Source organism: Pan paniscus, chromosome 1 (genome assembly GCF_029289425.2).
Source record: "Pan paniscus chromosome 1, NHGRI_mPanPan1-v2.0_pri, whole genome shotgun sequence".
NCBI classification, from domain to species: Eukaryota; Metazoa; Chordata; class Mammalia; order Primates; family Hominidae; genus Pan; species Pan paniscus.
Genome location: NC_073249.2, coordinates 103,114,515 through 103,132,945, shown reverse-complemented (window position 1 = coordinate 103,132,945; position 18,431 = coordinate 103,114,515). Strand labels below are relative to the sequence as shown.

The 18,431-nt window shown below is 41.0% G+C and overlaps 1 protein-coding gene across 2 annotated transcripts in view; it reads left to right on the top strand.

The window, feature by feature from the left end:
* The first annotated feature begins 7,300 nt into the window (after window positions 1-7,300).
* PDZK1 (PDZ domain containing 1) overlaps window positions 7,301-18,431 on the top strand; it is a 65,417-nt gene continuing 54,286 nt past the window's right edge. Inside the window, exon 1 of one of the 2 annotated variants that reach the window (XM_034963206.3) lies at window positions 7,301-15,296. In XM_034963206.3, coding sequence (XP_034819097.3) covers window positions 15,140-15,296 — 157 coding nt within the window. In that variant the 5' untranslated portion in view covers window positions 7,301-15,139. The remainder of the gene's footprint in view (window positions 15,297-18,431) is intronic. The other variant, XM_003806205.7, reaches the window with a different exon arrangement.

Genomic DNA, 18,431 nt, shown 5'->3' with positions numbered 1-18,431 from the left:
TGATCTGCCAGTCGTGGCCTCCCAAAGTGCTGGGATTACAGACGGGAGCCACCATGCCCAGCCTGAGATTTATTATAAGGAATTGGTTCACACAATAATGGAGTTTGAGAAATCCCAAGATCTGCAGTGGGCCAGCTAGAGATCCAGGAGAGCTGATGGTGTAGTTCCAGTCTGAAGGCCAGCTTGGATACCCTAGAAGAGCTGATGTTTCTGTTCCAGTTCAGAGGCAGGAAAAGACTGAGGTCTTAGTTCAAGCAGTCAGGCAGGACTTCTCCCTTACTTGTTCTATTCAGACCTTCAACTGATTGGATGAGGGCCACTTACATTAGGGAGGGCCATGTGCTGTATTCAGTCTACTGACTGAAATGTTAGTCTCTTCCAAAAACACCCTCACAGACACACCCAGAATACTGTATGACCAAATATCTGGGCATCATGTGGCCTAGTCAAGTTGACACATAAGATTAACCATCACAACGAGGAAAAACAGAAATGATACATGTATACAGAGTGCTCCTCATCCCAATTAAGTTTCACCAAGTTAATAATGTGTCTCTATGAGAAGTGGTTCACCATGTTGGTCAGGCTGGTTTCAAACTCCTGACCTCAGGTGACCACCCGCCTCGGCCTCCCAAAGTGCTGGGATTACAGATGTGAGCTAGCACTCCCAGCCGACAGGTGCTTCTTAAATGTTTTCTTTGAGCAGGAATTGGTCCAGGAATTGGTTCTCAAGTTAGAAGGAAAATTTGAGGGGAAGAACTTGTTTTTTCTCCAATCAGTCTCTGATTAAATAGTTATTAGGAAAAACTCCTTGCTTATGTCTTTGTATTGCACATTTTTATATATGTATATATGTGTAAATAGAGATATTTATATATTCACAGACAAACACATGTATGCACATTTCACAATGGAGGAAGAAGGGATATGGTGTGCACTGAGGTAAAGTGAGCAGGGATACAGAAGAGAGCTGGAGCCTCACAGTCTGATTCTCTCATTGTACATAACCTTTAGGGTCTTTGTTTCCCTGAGTTCTCTGGTATGGGGCACTGTTGGCTTGGGCTGGTACCCTGTTATTCTCTGTGATGAAGGGATTCACTGGAGGTAAAAACCTAATCATTTCCAAAGGTTGAGAATAAATGACTTTGAGGAAAGGGTGTTCATTATCCGTTGCTTCTATATTATAATCAGTTGAACTACAATACGGTTATCTATTGATTTTTTAAAATTTTTCTGACAAATTATTGACACTAAATTGAATAATTCATGACCTGCATGCTTCAGCTTCTTTCTCCCTGGTTTCCAGGTGCTATTCCCTCAAGAAATGCAAATTAAATGTGTCGGTCTTAATAAATCAGGAGGGAAGCATAGTCTGTGTCTGTTTTAAATGACAACAACAACAAAACAGCTTTGGGGTTTAAGAAGTGGAAGACACATTTTTATTTTTTTGAGACACAATCTCACTCTTTCGCCCAGGCTGGAGTGCAGTGGCGTGATCTCAGGTCACTGCAACCTCCCCCTCCTGGGTTCAAGCGATTCTCTTGCCTCAGCCTCCCAAGTAGCTGGGATTACAGGCATGTGCCACCATGCCCAGCTAATTTTTGTATTTTTAGTAGAGATGGGGTTTTGCCATGTTGCCCAGGCTGGTCTCGAACTCCTGACGTCAAGTGATCACCGACCTCGGCATCCCAAAGTGCTGGGATTACAGGCATTAGCCACCACGCCCAGGTGAGAAGACAGATTTTAAGAGAAGGAGCAGGGCTGGTATCTGAATAGGTATTTGGATGTTAGGGGAAAACCCTTTTTGGCCTCTGTGGTAGAGCGATCGGAAGGTAAAAGTGCTGTTTACAAGAATAATCCATTGGAGATCTGGGGATTGGGGACGACTTATAGGATAGAGTGCTCTTGTTGAGAATTTCCCGAATGAATCTCATGTAGGTTCTGTCACAGTAAGATGGAGGAAAACTTTGATGGGGTAAGTATCACAAGTGGCTGTCCTATAGGGGGAAATCCTAGCCTGCAGTAATGTCAGTGTCTCAGTATTCAGCCGGCGAGCCACTGAGCTGCTCCAGGGGTTTAAAATAGAATGCATAGAATACAATGTGTACAGCTGGTGATGCTTTCCAGGATCAAAATAGAGCCCTTGTCTGATCCCATTGACATTGTAAGGTTTCGATCTCTCATACCTGCCACAGACAAGTACATTGTAGGCATTCAACTTTTAAGGTTTTATACATGCAAACTTTATGTTTTCCTGCCACACTACACTTGGTGTCCACAGAAGTGTAGTTTGTATGTTGCCTCTTCTTCCTCTTTCAACCAGAACACTTAGATCTGTGATCATAGGATGTAAGCCTGTGATTCTTTACTTTTTCTAATAAGAAATACAATTTTCAAGATCCAAAAATTATTAGATTCTTGGCTGGGCATTGTGGCTCATGCCTGTAATCTCAGCATTTTGGAAGGCTGAGGCAGGCAGATCGCTTGAGGTCAGGAGTTTGAGACCAGCCTGGGCAGCACAATAAAACGCCATGTCTACTAAAAATACAAAAATTAGCCAGGTGTGGTGGCATGCACCTGTAGTCCCAGCTACTTGGGAGGCTGAGGAGGGAGAATCGTTTGAACCAAGGAGGCAGAGGTTGTAGTGAGCCAAGATTGTGCCACTGCACTCCAGGGCAACAGAGAGAGACCCTGTCTCAAAACAAAAACCCCCAAATTATTAGATTCCCTTCCAACAACTTGATAGCCATATTATTAGTATTTTTGATTAAAGAATACATAACAAAAAGCCGCTATGATTTCAGTAATGCTTTTAAGTTAATTTGTCACACCAGAATCTACATCCAATTGAAATATAGTATATACAAATATTTGAAAGATATTTATTCAGGCTGAAGATTATGGTATATAGATTCCTTCTGATAACCTCATGGCCTCACAGGTTCAAAACCCGTGTTTGTGAATCACTCATACAGATTGGGGCTAAGATGCATGTCCAGAAAACTACCTATTATGCATGAAAATTTGTAGGCTTATTTGAAGGCAATTGTATCAACACATTTTGAAAGCCAAGACACAAGTATTTTAAGTTTCTGTTTAACCAAGTCTCGAGATAAGCAGAGTAAATAAACTCTTTAGAAGCAAGACTCAGTTGGTATGTACAAAGTGGGATTGCTTTGTATATATTCCTCTTAGTTTGAGTCAGAGTTAGTAATCTGATGCTCTTAAATGTCTTCATAAACTTGGGCAGTGATGTTTCCTTTCTGTGATTATGTGTCACAGATTTTTATATGTGGACTATAATTAGTACAATGGCTGAAACCTTTCCTATAGTTGGATATATCTTCTGAGACTTCCAGTGATTGTATAATGTTGAGTAGCTCCAGAAGATTATTTGAATAGTAAAAACAAAAGACATCTCTACCTATGTGAGTTTATTATTTAGTTAGAAACACAGAACTAACTATTTAAAACAGAGAAAGATTAAGATGAATGTGATGTAGTGGAGAAAGCTTTGGAGACTTTAGAGTCAGAATTCAAATGGCTCTAGGTCCCAAATCCAGACTCTCATTTTGATTCTCAGAACAATTCTGTGGAAAGAGAAGATACAATAGGCAATATCCCTTTTTACAGATAGGTTAACAGAAATAGCATCTCAAAACCTCATTTGCACTGGGTGAGGTGGCTCACGCCTGTAATCCCAGCACTTTGGGAGGCTGAGGCGGGTGGATCACTTGAGGTCAGGAGTTTGAGACCAGCCTGGCCAACATGGTGAAACCCCGTCTCTACCAAAAACACAAAAATTAGCCAGGCATGGTGGTGCATGCCTGTAATCCCAGCTACTTGGGAGACTGAGGCAGGAGAATTGCTTGAACCCAGGAGGTGGAGGTTGCAGTGAGCTGAGATCATGCCACTGCACTCCAGCCTGGGCAACAGAGTGAGACTCCGTCTCAAAAAAAAAAAAAAAAAAAATTCATTTGCCCAATGACAAATAGCTGGTATGTTGCAGAGCCAGAATTTGAATCCAGGTCTTTTTGACTCCATGGCTAGTCCTTTTATCTCCATAGGATACAGTCTAAAATCCTTAGTTTGAGGTTGAAGACTATCACTAATAAGAGTCTTACTCATCTACTTCAGCCATATCTCTTTCCGTTCCCACAAACCTTAGCTCCCACATTTGGCAGGTCCTTGCCAAGGAGCACAGGTAAAGTGTCTCTTTCCTTTTAATGGCTCACCATGGAGCTGTAGCTAAATTTCTGTGCTCTTACCCCTTTATTCATGTAGTTCCTCCTATCAGGAATATCCTGCCCACTCTCTGCTTAACTATGACAAGAGGTCATCTGTCCAAAGAGAAAGAAGAGAGTTTGTGGATTTAGGAGAAAAGAAAAGACTCCAAATACTGCTATGGGCATTTATTTAAAAAGAGAAATGACCAAAGAGGTTAACAAGTATTTCGATGAAGCTGGGCAGTTGTAGTCTGTGGTGCTCTTGGTCTGCACAAATCTTCCTCTTCCTCCAGCAGTGCTGTATGGATGTTGTTGAATGTTGAGGTCTGTCTGCATTTCCTCATTTTCATGCCAAGTCAATCACTGGATCTGGCTGTCTTCCTTTCTGTCCTACCTATCTTTGCTTGTTTTCTCTCTCTTTCCTTTACAGTGTTAAATAAAAATTTATTCCCCCAAAATTTGGTGTTCTCATTTTGTTTGACTTGACTTATTTTACTATGTTGATGAAGAGGGAGGAAAAGTTTTTCTCGGGTACAAAAACGCATATATTTATCCAATATTTGAGGACTATACTACCCACTTTGGTGAAAGCTGTTCTGTTTATTTACTGGAGCTTAGGAGGGAAGAAGGCAAGTTTGCCCTGATGGTGAGGAGCAAAGTCAAGGATTACACTGATTTGCCCCAGCTTATATTTCCACAGATTCTTGGTATATTTAGCATCTCTTCCCCTGTGCCCTGTTGCATTCTTCTCTGTGCTTATTGTAATGAGAAAGATACTAAGCCAGAGTCAGACTCATCTTGCTGTAGCTGTTTTAAAAGTTTCTTTTGGCACAAGGCTTACAAAGCTGTGGAAAGAAAAAGTTTGTATTACTGCCTTATAACTTAGAATAGCAACAAAATACCTGATATAATGAAGTCTGACCTGTCCTGAGATGCGTGCGTGATAGGCCCTCATGACTGTAAAGGGATTGGAAAAGGAAAGTGGGAACTATTTTCTGTATTGCATCTTATTACTAAATTAGGGTTGTAATCTTGAGCAAATCTGATTCTGGTGGGAGTGGGAAGGGGGCTAGCCTTTGATCGCTCCTTGCTGGAAGGAACAATCAAAGAAGCAATAGATGCCACTCAAAAAGTTGAAGGTAGGTTTTCCACGTATAGCTCTGAATTGTTGGCACAGTGGTAAGACAAGGATATTCACTGAAACTAGTTCATGAGCTGAGAGAGGCACAGAGGTCCAGGAAACTCCCTCCTCCTTTTCCCCACATGTAAGCATGATAACTTGATCTATGTGGTGTTTCTGGACCTGAAAAAGCATGTGTACTGTTCTACTGAATACTACCTCTTTCAATAATTCTACTAAGCCTTGAGTTGGGGAAGAAGGATAAAGAAAAGAAAGCTTCTAAGTAGTGTATATTTTCTCGTTTAATCAAATATTGAGCTTTGGTTTTTTCCTTTGGTTAACTTTAAAGCTACTTGAATTGAATATAGGAGAAAACAAAAAATTGGATTCAAAAGCTCATTCTCTTCACCTGAGTGGAAAAGGAAAAAAAGCCCAGAGATGATTTTTTTTTTTTTTTTTGCTCTAGGATGACTTGGGAATCAAAGATAGTAACTGGTAGTAGGTTGTATGGCTAGACTCAATTTCCCCTTTAGAATTTTTATTCTAAAATAAAATTTATTTTACTGGTTACAGTGGCCTAACCAAGGGAATTTAAAGTCAACAAAAAATTATGTCTAAAGGTTAGACTGTTTCATATTCATGTTTCCTCCTGAAAACTGGCATAGGCTTAAATTTGGAAGATCCTTACCAAGGATTACAGATAAGGTCTCTGTTTTCTTTTTGAAATCTCTGTTTTCTTTTGATGACTTGCAAATAAGGGACTGGAATAGGGAATGTCTAGGTGGTCCTGTTTCTGGAAAGGGGAGGAGTCAATCAGAATGAATGGGGTGGTGAAGGATATAAGAGGTGCTTTGCATATAGCAGATCATTACTGAGTGTAAGGTTTTAGAGTGAGAAGGATCTGTATTAATTGCTGTGACGGGCAACAATTAACTCTTTTTTTTTTTTTTTTTTCCTTTGAGAAAGTGTCTCACCCTGTCACCCAGGCTGGAGTACAGTGCCATGATCATGGCTCACTGCAACCTCAACCAGCCTGGGCTCAGGTGATCCTCATGCCTTAGCTTGGGACTACAGTTGTGTGCCACCATGCCTGACTAATTTTTGTATTTTTTTGTATAGTTGGGGTTTTGCCATGTTGCCCAGACTGGCCTCAAACTCCTAGGCTCAAGGGATCTGCCTGCCTTGGCCTCCCAAAGTGCTGGGATTACAGGCGTGAGCCACCGCACCAGGCCCTATTTAACTTCCTTGTGTCTGTTTCCTGATGAGTAACCAGGGGATGTTTGCTTGCAAGTGTTGTATAAGGTTAGAATCATCATGTGTAAAGCATCTGATTCATCATACAGGTTCTTTAACAAATTTATTAAGAGCCTGCCATATGTGTGGGACTTTTCGTTGGGGTAAAGAAGACAAAGTCCTTACATATATAGAGCTTACATTCTGATGCCATTCAAAACAGTGGTAGTTATTGATTTGAGGAATGCCTAAATAAAATGGAGTTAAGAATGCCAAGGCCAGGCAAAAACCTGAATCAGTTGCTTGTTATGCAAAAACGTTATGACAAATTATTGGAAGTTTCACTTTTTGTTATCTAATAGGGAAAACGCTAATCTATATTGGTAAATGGTTTTCAGAGGACTCAGCTATATGTGTTTAATATACTCAATCTGGCCATCAGCCTTTGCTGAGGAGCCGCATTGTTCAAAACCCATCTCCAAACCAAGTCTGTCTCTTGCCTTTTCTTCCTCTAATAGCCGAAAATCTGTTGCTTCAACTTGTAGCCCTCTGTTCATGAAGTGAGTAGAGGTAGTTGTACTAACTTGCCTCTCTCACAGGCCTTCTTTCCTAATGAGTCTTACCTCCTACCCATTGAAAAGTCTGATTTATCTGTCTTCCTCCTTAGTGCCTTTGGATCAGTGAAACTGGTTTGAACTTTCCTGTGGATAGCCAGGGCTTGAGTAACATTTTTCTCTCCCCCTGGACATCCTTTCCAACCTTCTCCTCCTGGAGAATAACCAAGGTGGCAGAAATATAATAGCACCCTCATTGCTTGGGGTGCTTACGGCTCTTTTGGACATACCTTGAAGGGCCACAAGGCTGGTGACCAGCATTACCCAGACCTTTTCTTGTAGGAAGCCTGAACTGAGAGTGCCTTCATTATGGCTGAACTCAAGGTGTTGTCTTTGTTTCAGTCCCGTCACTGTGTAGTTCCCTGTCTCTGGTTCAAAAGAGAATCATGGATCAGGGGAGGGTTTCAGAAATCATCAATATCTCCTTTTGCATCATCTCGTAACATCTCTTTTATGATCTCCAAGGATTCCTCCCTCTGTAATTCGTTGCCCAAATAAGTATTTTTAACATTGTGGGTAATGATGATGTACTTAGGCAGCCATAAATAAGTATAGAATCTCCTGTGTGTCAGACACTAGGGATGCAGATAGATCTTAAAGTAATTCTAAAGTTTTGCCACAGAGATAGCTGAAACAGCTTAGTCGCCTTGGACTTGGGTATCCCCAAATAGCCCCATTTTCTAGAGTGGTTCAAGCAATCTAGCATAAGTTAAAATCTTGCCCTTTTGGAATAGATCTGGGTTTTGTTTGTTTGTTTGTTTGTTTTGTTTTTGTTTTTTTGAGACAGGGTCTTGCTCTGTCATCCAGGCTAGAGTGCAGTGGCGTGATCATGGGTCACTGCAGCCTCATGCCCCGAGCCCAATCGATCCTCCCACCTCAGCTTCCCTAGTAGCTGGGACTACAGGCATGTGCCACCACGCCCAGCCAATTTTTGTATTTTTTGTAGAGACAGGTTTTCACTATGTTGCCCAGGCTGGTCTCGAACTCCTGGGTTCAAGTGATGCACCTGCCTTGGCCTCCCTAAGTGCTGGGGTTACAGGCATGAGACACTGCACCTGGACTAGATCTGGATTTTTATCCATCATTTACTGTTGGATGAACATAAATTATCTTCAAGCTTGAGTTATCACAGGACAATAGCTCAAAAGACCATGGAGATTAAATAATATAATATCACTTAGCACAATGCCTGGCCCACACTAAGCACTCAGTAAATGGCAGACATTGTTTTTTATTTTATTTTATTATTTCTTTTTTTGAGACAGAGTCTGGCTCTGTCGCCCAGGCTCGAGTGCAGTGGCGCAATCTCGGCTCACTGCAACCTCTGCTTCCCGGGTTCAAGTGATTCTCCTGCCTCAGCCTCCCAAGTAGCTGGGATTACAGGTGCGTGCTACCACACTCGGCTATTTTTTATATTTTTAGTAGAGACAGGGTTTCACCATGTTGGCCAGGCTTGTCTCGAACTCCTGATCTCAAATGATCTGCCAGCCTCAGCCTCCTGAAGTGCTGGGATTACAGGCGTGAGCCACCACCCACCCTGACATTGTTTATTATCTGTTACCTGTCTCTTCTTAACTAGTTTTACCTTCCAAAATGCACCTAATTTCCACACTTGGGGAACCATCTAGATGTGCTGACTCTAATACTTAAATATGCTGAGAAGATGAGAAAAGCATTCTTCCTTAGGGAGAATCTTCACAAACTAAATATATTAGGAGAACAGGATTTAGGTTATAAGGAGCAAGGACTGTGTTATACCTCATTCTGTTCTCCAAGGCATAGCGCTGGGCCTGGGATGCACAATACATATTTGTTAGATGAATGAAAGAGGAGTATCCACTAGTGCAGTTTAACTGAAGCAATGTATTCACATAAATAGAATGAAATGCTATAGAGTCTCTAGTGCCAGGCTAATGTAATTTAGACTTTATTCCATAGACAGTGAGAAGCCATTAAAACTTTGAGTGATGTGGCATGTACAAATTAGCATTTTGGAAAGACAAGCTGGTGGTAGTATGTAGAATGGATTGGAGGCAGAAACAGTATTTAGAGTTGCTGGACCATTTATTAGGCAACAGCTCAGTGCTAGGCCCTGTGGTAGGTGTGGGAGATACAAAGGTGACTAGGGCACAGTTGCTGAACTCAAGGGACTCACTAGTTAGGAGACTATAGGAATATATTAAGTGTGAGGTGATGAAGACCTGAAAAACACCTTTGGAAGGAAAGGAATAACAAAGTACTGCTATTCTTCCCCACTAAGTACTGCTGTGCGGAAGAACAGCAGTACTTAGTAACTCTCTGAATTGGGGGTTAAGAAAAAAGGAGGAACCAAAGTTGACTCAGTCATGAACAGAAATAGGGTCTCAGGAGGATAGCTTTGATACTGAGTTTGAGGAAATGGTGGGACATCCAGGAGCTAGGAGTACAGTTTTTAGTTTAAACGTTTAATTAAAACTTAGGAAAGGTGTTCAAGCTGGAGAAGTTGATTTGCTGGTCAGTTGCAGGGAGATGCTGGTTTAAATCGTGGGTAGATGAGAACTAGGGAGAGGGAGTAAAGAGAAAAGGTTGAAGGGGTGAGAAGTGAGTCTTGGGGAATACTCATGTTTGAGAGGTGGGAGGAGGAAATAGAGAAGACGAACAGCCAGGCGGGTAGAACAGCCAGGGGAGTACAGTCACAGAAGCCACTGGAGATGACAGTTTGATGAAGGAGGGAATAGTCAGAAGTGCTGAATGCTATAGCTAGGTCAGACAGGAAGACACCAGGAAGCAAGGAACAAAGTCAGTCAAACTAAACAAGTTGAAAATTTGAATTAACTAGGAACCATAGGAGGTGATTAGAAACATTTGTTCAAAGGCTCTGGGCCAGTTTTTCATGGGGGGAGGGTGGTGAGTGGGTAATTTATACTTATTTTTCTTAAAAAGTAAGATAGGCCAGGCACGGTGGCTCACACCTGTAATCCCAGCACTTTGGGAGGCTGAGGCGGATAGATCACCTGAGGTCAGGAGTTTGAGACCAGTCTGGCCGTCATGGCAAAACCCCGTCTCAACTAAAAATACAAAAAAATTAGTTGGATGGGTGGTGGCGTGTGCCTGTAGTCCCAGCTATTTGGGCAGCTGAGGCAGGAGAATCACTTGAACCTTGGAGGTGGAGGTTGCAGTGAGCAGAGATCACGCCACTGCTCTCCAGCCCGGACCACAGAGTGAGAGTCTGTCTCAAAAAATCAAAGAAAAAGAAAAAAAAAAGTAAGATAGTTGTAAGTTCATGGAGAAGTAAGATAGTTGTAAAAGTTCATAGAGAATAATAGCCGTGCCCTTTTGTCCTCCTAGGCTTATTGTCTGAGACAACCACTGTCAACTCTTCGAGATGTCTTATTATATTCCTAAATAATATGCTCATATTGCTGCTTCCTAGTGATAAAATTTAGACATTTTCTATTGGCTTTCTGCTACAGTAGATGAAGATGTGCTAGAATATAGTAGATGAGGATTATACTTTCACCCATTTTCCTTCTCTGCATTCTTCTAAAAATAATTGTACCACAAATTTTATTTAAATTAGTCATGTTTACATAATTTGGATTCTGTGTTATTTTTTGCAAAATCAAGTTGTGTGCTATGTTTCTTTTGTAAAATTTAGTTTTTTCTAGAGCCTGATTTTATTTTTTTACTGGCAGAGTTTTCCATATCCATTTCTTTAATCTTTTTATCGGGTCTTTAATGGGCCTTTAGAAAGATGATCTGTCGATTCCATTTTTACCTCCTAGAGATCTCCCTTCCAGAGTCTTCTTTCTCTTGCTCTCTTCTGGACTAACTGCCCTTTTTTAATTCTAGAATTTCCTTTTTTTTTTTTCTTTTCCACTAGAGATGGTGTCTCCCTGTGTTGCCCAGGCTTATCTCTAACTCCTGGGCTCAAGTGATCCTCCCACCTTGGCCTCCAAAAGTGCTGGCATGAGCCACTGTGTCCAGCCTAGAACTTCCTTGTTAGACTCCTTGTTTCCTGTATCTCATTTTATCCCCTTTATGGATTCACTTTCTTGTTTTACTGAAGCACATCCTCTGGTAGCTTCTTTGAAAAGATCACATGGAAGGCAAATTTTTTTAAGTCATTGCATCTCATGATAGTGTCTTTTTTCTTTCCTTACATTTGGTTTATAGTTTGGCTGAATATATAATTCTAGGTAAATTTTTTTTTTCCCACAGAATTTTGAAGGCTTGCTCTATTGTCTAGGAATATAGTTACACAGAGAGACACTTTCTGTTGGGCACAATTTGACTTAAGGAAGCCACTTAAAGCTGGGGCTGGAGTGGCCATATTTAGGATATGCCAAAGTAGTAATGGAGCAGGGGGAGCATGCATAGAGTGAAAGACAGATGCAGAAGCCAGAGGCCTTGCTGCCTCACAGTTTGAAATGGTAACTGTTTTGCGTCCTGTCCCCTTTCTAGTTTCTGATTGCAGGAGCTAGAACTCATGAGGGCCAGCTGTACTTTTTTATTTTTTCCTCCTTTAATCTATGGTACTTTGAATTGGTTTCTGTTTCTTCCAACTAAATGCTCCTTAAGACAGACACCCATATTATCTCAAACCTAATCTCATTGTCTGCCTGAATTTAGAAATATAGCCACGTTTCTGGGAGAGTTCTGAATTGGGAATCAGGAGGCCTAATTTCTTTCTTTTCTTTTCTTGTTTTTTATTTTTTTGAGACACAGTTTCGCTCTAGTTGCCCAAGATAGAGTGCAATGGCGCAATCTCGGCTCACTGCAACCTCCGCCTCCCAGGTTCAAGCGATTCTCTTGCCTTAGCCTCCTGAGTAGCTGGGATTACAGGCATGCGCCACCACACCCGGCTAATTTTGTATTTTTAGTAGAGACAGGGTTTCTCCATGTTGGCTAGGCTGGTCTTTAACTCCTGACCTCAGGTGATCTGCCTACCTCAGCCTCCCAAAATGCTGGGATTACAGGCATGAGCCACCATGCCTGGCCAGGAAGCCCAATTTCTATCTGTTTTTACTTTCACCAGTCAGTGTGTAGCACTGGACAAGTCTCTTCAACTCCTGTGTCACCATCTCCCTGTCAGTAAAAACGCAATGGCCACCCCAAGTAAGAGTTTTAAAATTAAAGACAAAATGAGATTATGTTTGTGTGTGCGCTTTGAAGAAAGGCAGCATCTGCCAATGGGGATGTTGGAAAAGGATTGAGGAAGAAGGAAACTGCCTTTCCAGGACCTGAACCATCTGGTTACATCTCCACTGTCAACCCTGCTCACTGTCCCACCTGGTGGCATTAGGAGTATTTGAGACTCACCTGTGAATAGAATGGAGAAAAAATGGCCCTGAAGGCGGATACCTGACTTCTGGCTTCTGGCACAACACTGGTAGGTCCCACTGTGCAACGGTGTGACTTGGCTTATGGTGAACATCAACTGAGATGATATTTCACCAACACCATCTATCCCAGGATCCCTTTTAAGTCTGAGCTGTTTTAAACTGGTCTCAGGAGAACAGTCTCCAGACCTGTCCTTGCACAAAAACACTACAAACCCCTCAGCCTCTTCTTTCTTATGCCACACAGTACAGATTAAGTTTAGTCGCGTTCCTTCCTGGGAAGCTGAGCTGGTGATGTTAATGCATCCTGGAATGGAAAGGGAAGAATTACCCAGAGGTCAGGTAGCATTCTGTGAATTTCACCGTAACTGCTCCTTATCACTAGAAGTCTTCAAGGAAGGACTGAAGCAGAACCTGGCAGTAGTGCTGGCAGACAGGAAATACAAATTCCAGCTCTATCGATGGCTGTGTGACTGTAAGCAAGTTACCTAACTCCTTGGGCAGTAGTTTATTCATCTGGAAAATGAAAATTAAGGGACTAAATAATATGCTCAAAGCATCCATTAATTCATAGGTTTATTTGTTCCTCCACTTAACAAATACGTTTAGGTATTCACTCTGCCAAGCCCTGCTGGGGCTATGAGGACTAGGACGTGAGCCCCACTGTCAGACCTTTTTTTTCCCCTAACCATAAGATGACCAGGGATTTTTAATTTAAAAAAAATTTTTTTAAAACAAGGTCTTGCTGTGTCACCCAGGCTGGAGGGCAGTGGCACAATCGTAACTCACTGCACCTTTGAACTCCTGGGCTCAAGCAATCCTCCTGCTTCTGCCTTCCGAATAGCTAACACTACAGGTATGCACCACTATGCCTGGCTAATTTTTTATTTTGTAGAGACAGATTCTCACTATGTTGTCCAGGGTAGTCTTGAACTCTAGGCATCAAGCAACCCTCCTGCCTCTGCCTCCCAAACTGCTGGGATTACAGGCATGAACCACTGTGCCTGGCCACTCTCAGAGTTTAAAGCCTAATGTAAAAACAAATTAGCAAAAAATTACAATTTAATTCCACAGTTATTATAATTGAGGAATCTTAGAGATTCCTGAGTCTGAAGCATCAGGGAAACTTCACAGTGAAGTTAGTGCTGGAGCTGACTTGAAGGATGAGTAAAAGTTTTTCTAAGAAATATAGGATGAGAGAGACCACAGAAATACCAGAGATGATTAAAAACAGCCACTGTGTGGAAATGGAGTGAGAATGGACTGGAGAAACAGACTAATTATTGAGGGACCATTGATGTCCAAAGACCATGACTCTGATGGTGCCAATCTGCCCACTTGATTTTCCCTGTAAGTAATCTGTAACCTGGATACAGAAGTGGAGAAAATAGTTGGGTTAACCCAGGATGTTTTGGCTCGATGGGTGTCTCTGACCTAATTTTGCAATGCATTGGCCCTGCCAACTTTGTACTGCCCCTCACTCTCCTCAAACTTCACTTCCTTCTGTAGTTTATATTTTGTAGTCCATTATTATAATCTCTCCCTTATATCCACCCTCAGCTCCCTTAGCTTTACTCCTACTGTGATGGATCCTTGCAAAACCCCAACCTCGGTTAAATCCAGCTCTCTGCTGAAAACTCATCCGGCAGATGCTGAGGCTGCCAGCCCCCTCCCCCACTCCCTTGGCAGCTTGATCCGCTATGACTTGCTTTTCCTTTTAAGACTCCCCTTGGTATACATAGTAAACTAAATTCACTCTCATGAAAACGGTGAAGAGGCAGAGATGGAGGCTGCCCCCTACATATTGAATGCCATTCTCCTACAAGAGTAAGAGATATGGGTCTTCCAAGACCCATATCTGAGGGAGACCTGCAATCCCAGCCATTGATTAACTCCAAAATGGTTTATATTTTATTTCTACTTTCCAGCTGGAACTTCTATAGGGTCTCTGTTAGAGTGCTTTTCTGTATATCAAATCCTCAGTATAGCCATAGAGGGCAGGTATTACTCTTCCCATTTTATAAATACACAAATTGAGGCCCAGAGTGGTTAAACTAGCTGCTGAAGTTAATGAAGATTGCAGTATCTGGATCTCAAACCTGGATTTCATAAATTTATAGTATATAAGAGCCTAAAGGAATCTTAGGTTGAGGCGCAGATTGCCAGGCTCTTTGAAACATATAGCAGAGACAGAGTGTCTGATAGAGAGGCAATAGTATCAGTTCTAATGAAAAAGAAAAAGACAATATATTCTTTACCCTTTCCTTAATGTCAAGGAGAGTGAGTCAGCCGGGCGCCTGAGGATCACCTGAGGTCAGGCAGAGTTCGAGACCAGCCTGACCAATATGGTGAAACCCCGTCTCTACTAAAAATACAAAAATTAGCCGGCGGTGGCGGCATAAGCCTGTAGTCCCAGCTACTCGGGAAGCTGAGCCAGCAGAATGGCTTGAACATGGGAGGCGGAGGTTGCAGTGAGCCGAGATCACGCCACTGCACTCCAACCTGGGTGACAGAGCGAGACTCTCTCAAAACAAAACAAAACAAAACAAAACAAAAGAGTCCTTTGTTTCCCCACTAGAGAAAATCACGGGATCCAGCCCTTCCCACAAGCCCAGGATCCTCCCCATGGCCGTCTCTGCTCTAGGGTCTATCCTCACCACCAGACTGGATGTCCACAATTGCCAGCAGGATGGCCAGGGCACAGCAGCCTCTGCCGGGTTCCAACAGCATCCTGCACGCTGTCAGCAGGCCCAGGAACTTGAAGCAAATGTTGGCTCTACTGGTATCCTTGGCTTCAGTCTCCTAAAAGCACAGGGGGACCCACTAGACAAAGCCTTCCAGGGTTCCAAGACCATTTCCCCATCCCAGGCTCTAGCTTTGATTGGCTAGAGTATGATGGAGGTAGAGGAGGGCTTGGGCATGAGAGTCCAGCTGGCTGGGAAGTGAGGCGGTAAACCAAGTGAGATACACTGGGAGCCGGGGAGGGAGGGGCATAGGGAGACACTAAAGGCTATTTTCTCATATATATTTTTTTAAGTTAAATTGGATTGCTGGGTCAAAGAATATGATGATTAAAACTTTTTTTCTACTATAATCAGATTGCTCTCCAAAAAGGCTGTTGATAATCAGATGTTCACCAAGAATGCTTGATAGTGTACATTTTTCCTCGTGCCCTTGCTAGCTCTGGGTATTATCTGTACTTTAACATTTTTGCCAATCTGATGGATGAAAAATTAGATCTGCTTTATGTTGCATTTCCATGATTAGTGAGGTTGAGGATCTTTTCATATGCTTATTGGTCATTAGTATTCCCTTGTCTGTGAATTGTGTGTTCATATTCTTCACATTTCTTAACTTTTAGGCACTTTCTCCGTATTAGAGATATTAACCCATCTGCCATTTTTTTAGGCCAATACTTTCTCTCAATTTGTTGTTTGTCTCTTCACTTTTTTTATGAGGCTTTTTTTTCACAAGGAAAGTTTACATTGTATGTAATTAAATACAACATATCTATCTTTTCCTTTAAGTTGTCTGGGTTTCCTGCATTGTTTAGGAAAGTTTCCCTCCAATTGAGGCTATAATTTTCTTTCAATATTTTTATTGTTTTACTTTTTATAGTTACATCTTCTAATCCTGGCTAAGAAAAATTACTCCTGTTTCAAAATAAACAAACTGAAGAAAAACAAACACTTGAATTTCATCAATAGGGAAATGGTTTAATAAGTTTCAATTAATCTATGTGACAAAATATTATGAATTATTAAAAGAATGAGATACTTCTATAAATATGGGCCTGGAGGGATGTTCATGATATAGCATTAGGTCAAAAAGGGCCAATTGCAATTATGTATATAAAATAAATACATTTTTATTTTAAAAAATCCTATGTGTGTATATGTTTTAAAAATATATTTAAGGTTTTGTAGTTTATAACTTTTGAAGAGGTAATTACATTCACAGCATTTAGAATTCAAAAGGGGAAAACAAGAATTTTTCTATAAATTTATTTTTCTGATTTTTATAATCAGCTTGTCTAGTCTTGCCCTTCCTACTGTGTGTACCATCAAGAAAGAGTCCTATTGGTATTTTAAAATTGGGATATGTTCAATTTGTATTTTAACTTAGGGAGAACTGAATTTGTTGTGACATTGATTCTTTTGATCCGAGAATGTGATATTCATTTTTCAAATATGTGTGTCTCAGGTATGTATAGAAGTTTTCTTCATAAAGTCCTTGTCCATTTCTTAGCTAAGTTTGTTTCTTGAGTAATTCATATTTTTTCACTATTGAAAATGTCGTCTTTTACCCATTATATCTTTTTTTTAATATACTTTAAGTTCTAGGGTACATGTGCACAATGTGCAGGTTTGTTACATAGTTGTACATGTTTCATGTTGGTTTGCTGCACCCATCAACTTGTCATTTACATTAGGTATTTCTCCTAATGCTATCCCTCCCCCGGGCCCCCACCCGCAGAACGTCATCGGTGTGTGATGTTCCCCACCCTGGGTTCATGTGTTCTCATTGTTCAACTCCTACTTATGAGCGAGAACATGCAGTGTTTGGTTTCCTGTCCTTGTGACAGTTTGCTTAGAATGATGGTTTCCAGCTTCATCTATGTCCCTGCAAAGGACATGAACTCATCCTTTTTTATGACTGCATAGTATTCCATGGTGTATATGTGCCACATTTTCTTAATCCAGTCTATCATTGATGGACATTTGGGTTGGTTCCCAGTCTTTGCTATTGTGAATAGTACCACAATAAACATACTTGTGCATCTTTATCGTAGAATGATTTATAATCCTTTGGGTATATGCCCAGTAATGAGATTGCTGGGTCAAATGGTATTTCTAGTTCTAGATCCTTGAGGAATCCCCACACTGTCTTCCACAGTGGTTAAACTAATTTACACTCCCATCAACAGTGTAAAAGCATTCCTATTTCTCCACATCTTCTCCAGCATCTGTTGTTTCCACTCGTTGTATCTTTTAACTTATTTTTTCAGTCTCTTTATATCATTCATTATATCTTTTAATTTTTCATTATTGTTCATATATGAAAGGCTATTTGTTTTACTAGATATTAATTTCATACCCAGCTCCCCTCCCTTAATGCTATCATTTTTCAGTTGATTCTCTTGGATTTTCCAGTTATGCAATCATATTATGTGTACATAATGATAATTACTTCCTTTTCTATTTTATATCTCTGATTTCTTTCTTCTAATTGTGTTGGTTAATATCTCCAGAAAAATATTAAATAATAATGGTAATAATGAATCTCTGTCTTTTTTCTAATTTTAATGGGGGATGCTTAAATGTTTCCTTATTAAGTATTATAGTAGCTTTGAGAATGAGATGTATTTTATTATGTTAAGGAATATACATTTATTTCTATTTTATTAAGAGTTTTAAAATGTCAAGGATGGATGTGAATGTTTTATTAATTGCCTTTAAATATCAACTAAAATGATATTATTTTTCTTTAAGATATATTAAGATGGCGATCTACATTAATAGATTTCCTAAAATTGATACATCTTTGCAGTCCCAGACAAACAAACAAAAACTGAAGCCATTTGGTCATAGTATGTTGTTATTTTCTTTTGAGACAGAGTCTCACTCTGTCGCCCAGGCTAGAGTGCAGTGGCACGATCTTGGCTTACTGCAACTTCCACCTCCTGGGTTCAAGCGATTCTCCTGCCTCAGCCTGCCGAGTATCTGGGATTACAGGCGCCTGCCACTGCGCTCGGCTAATTTTTGTATTTTTAGTAGAGACGGGGTTTCACCATCTTGGCCAGGGTGATCTTGAACTCCTAACCTTGTGATCCACCCACCTTGGCCTCCCAAAGTGCTGGGATTACAGGCGTGAACCACCACACCCAGCCTAGTATGTTATTCTTTTCATGTGCTGC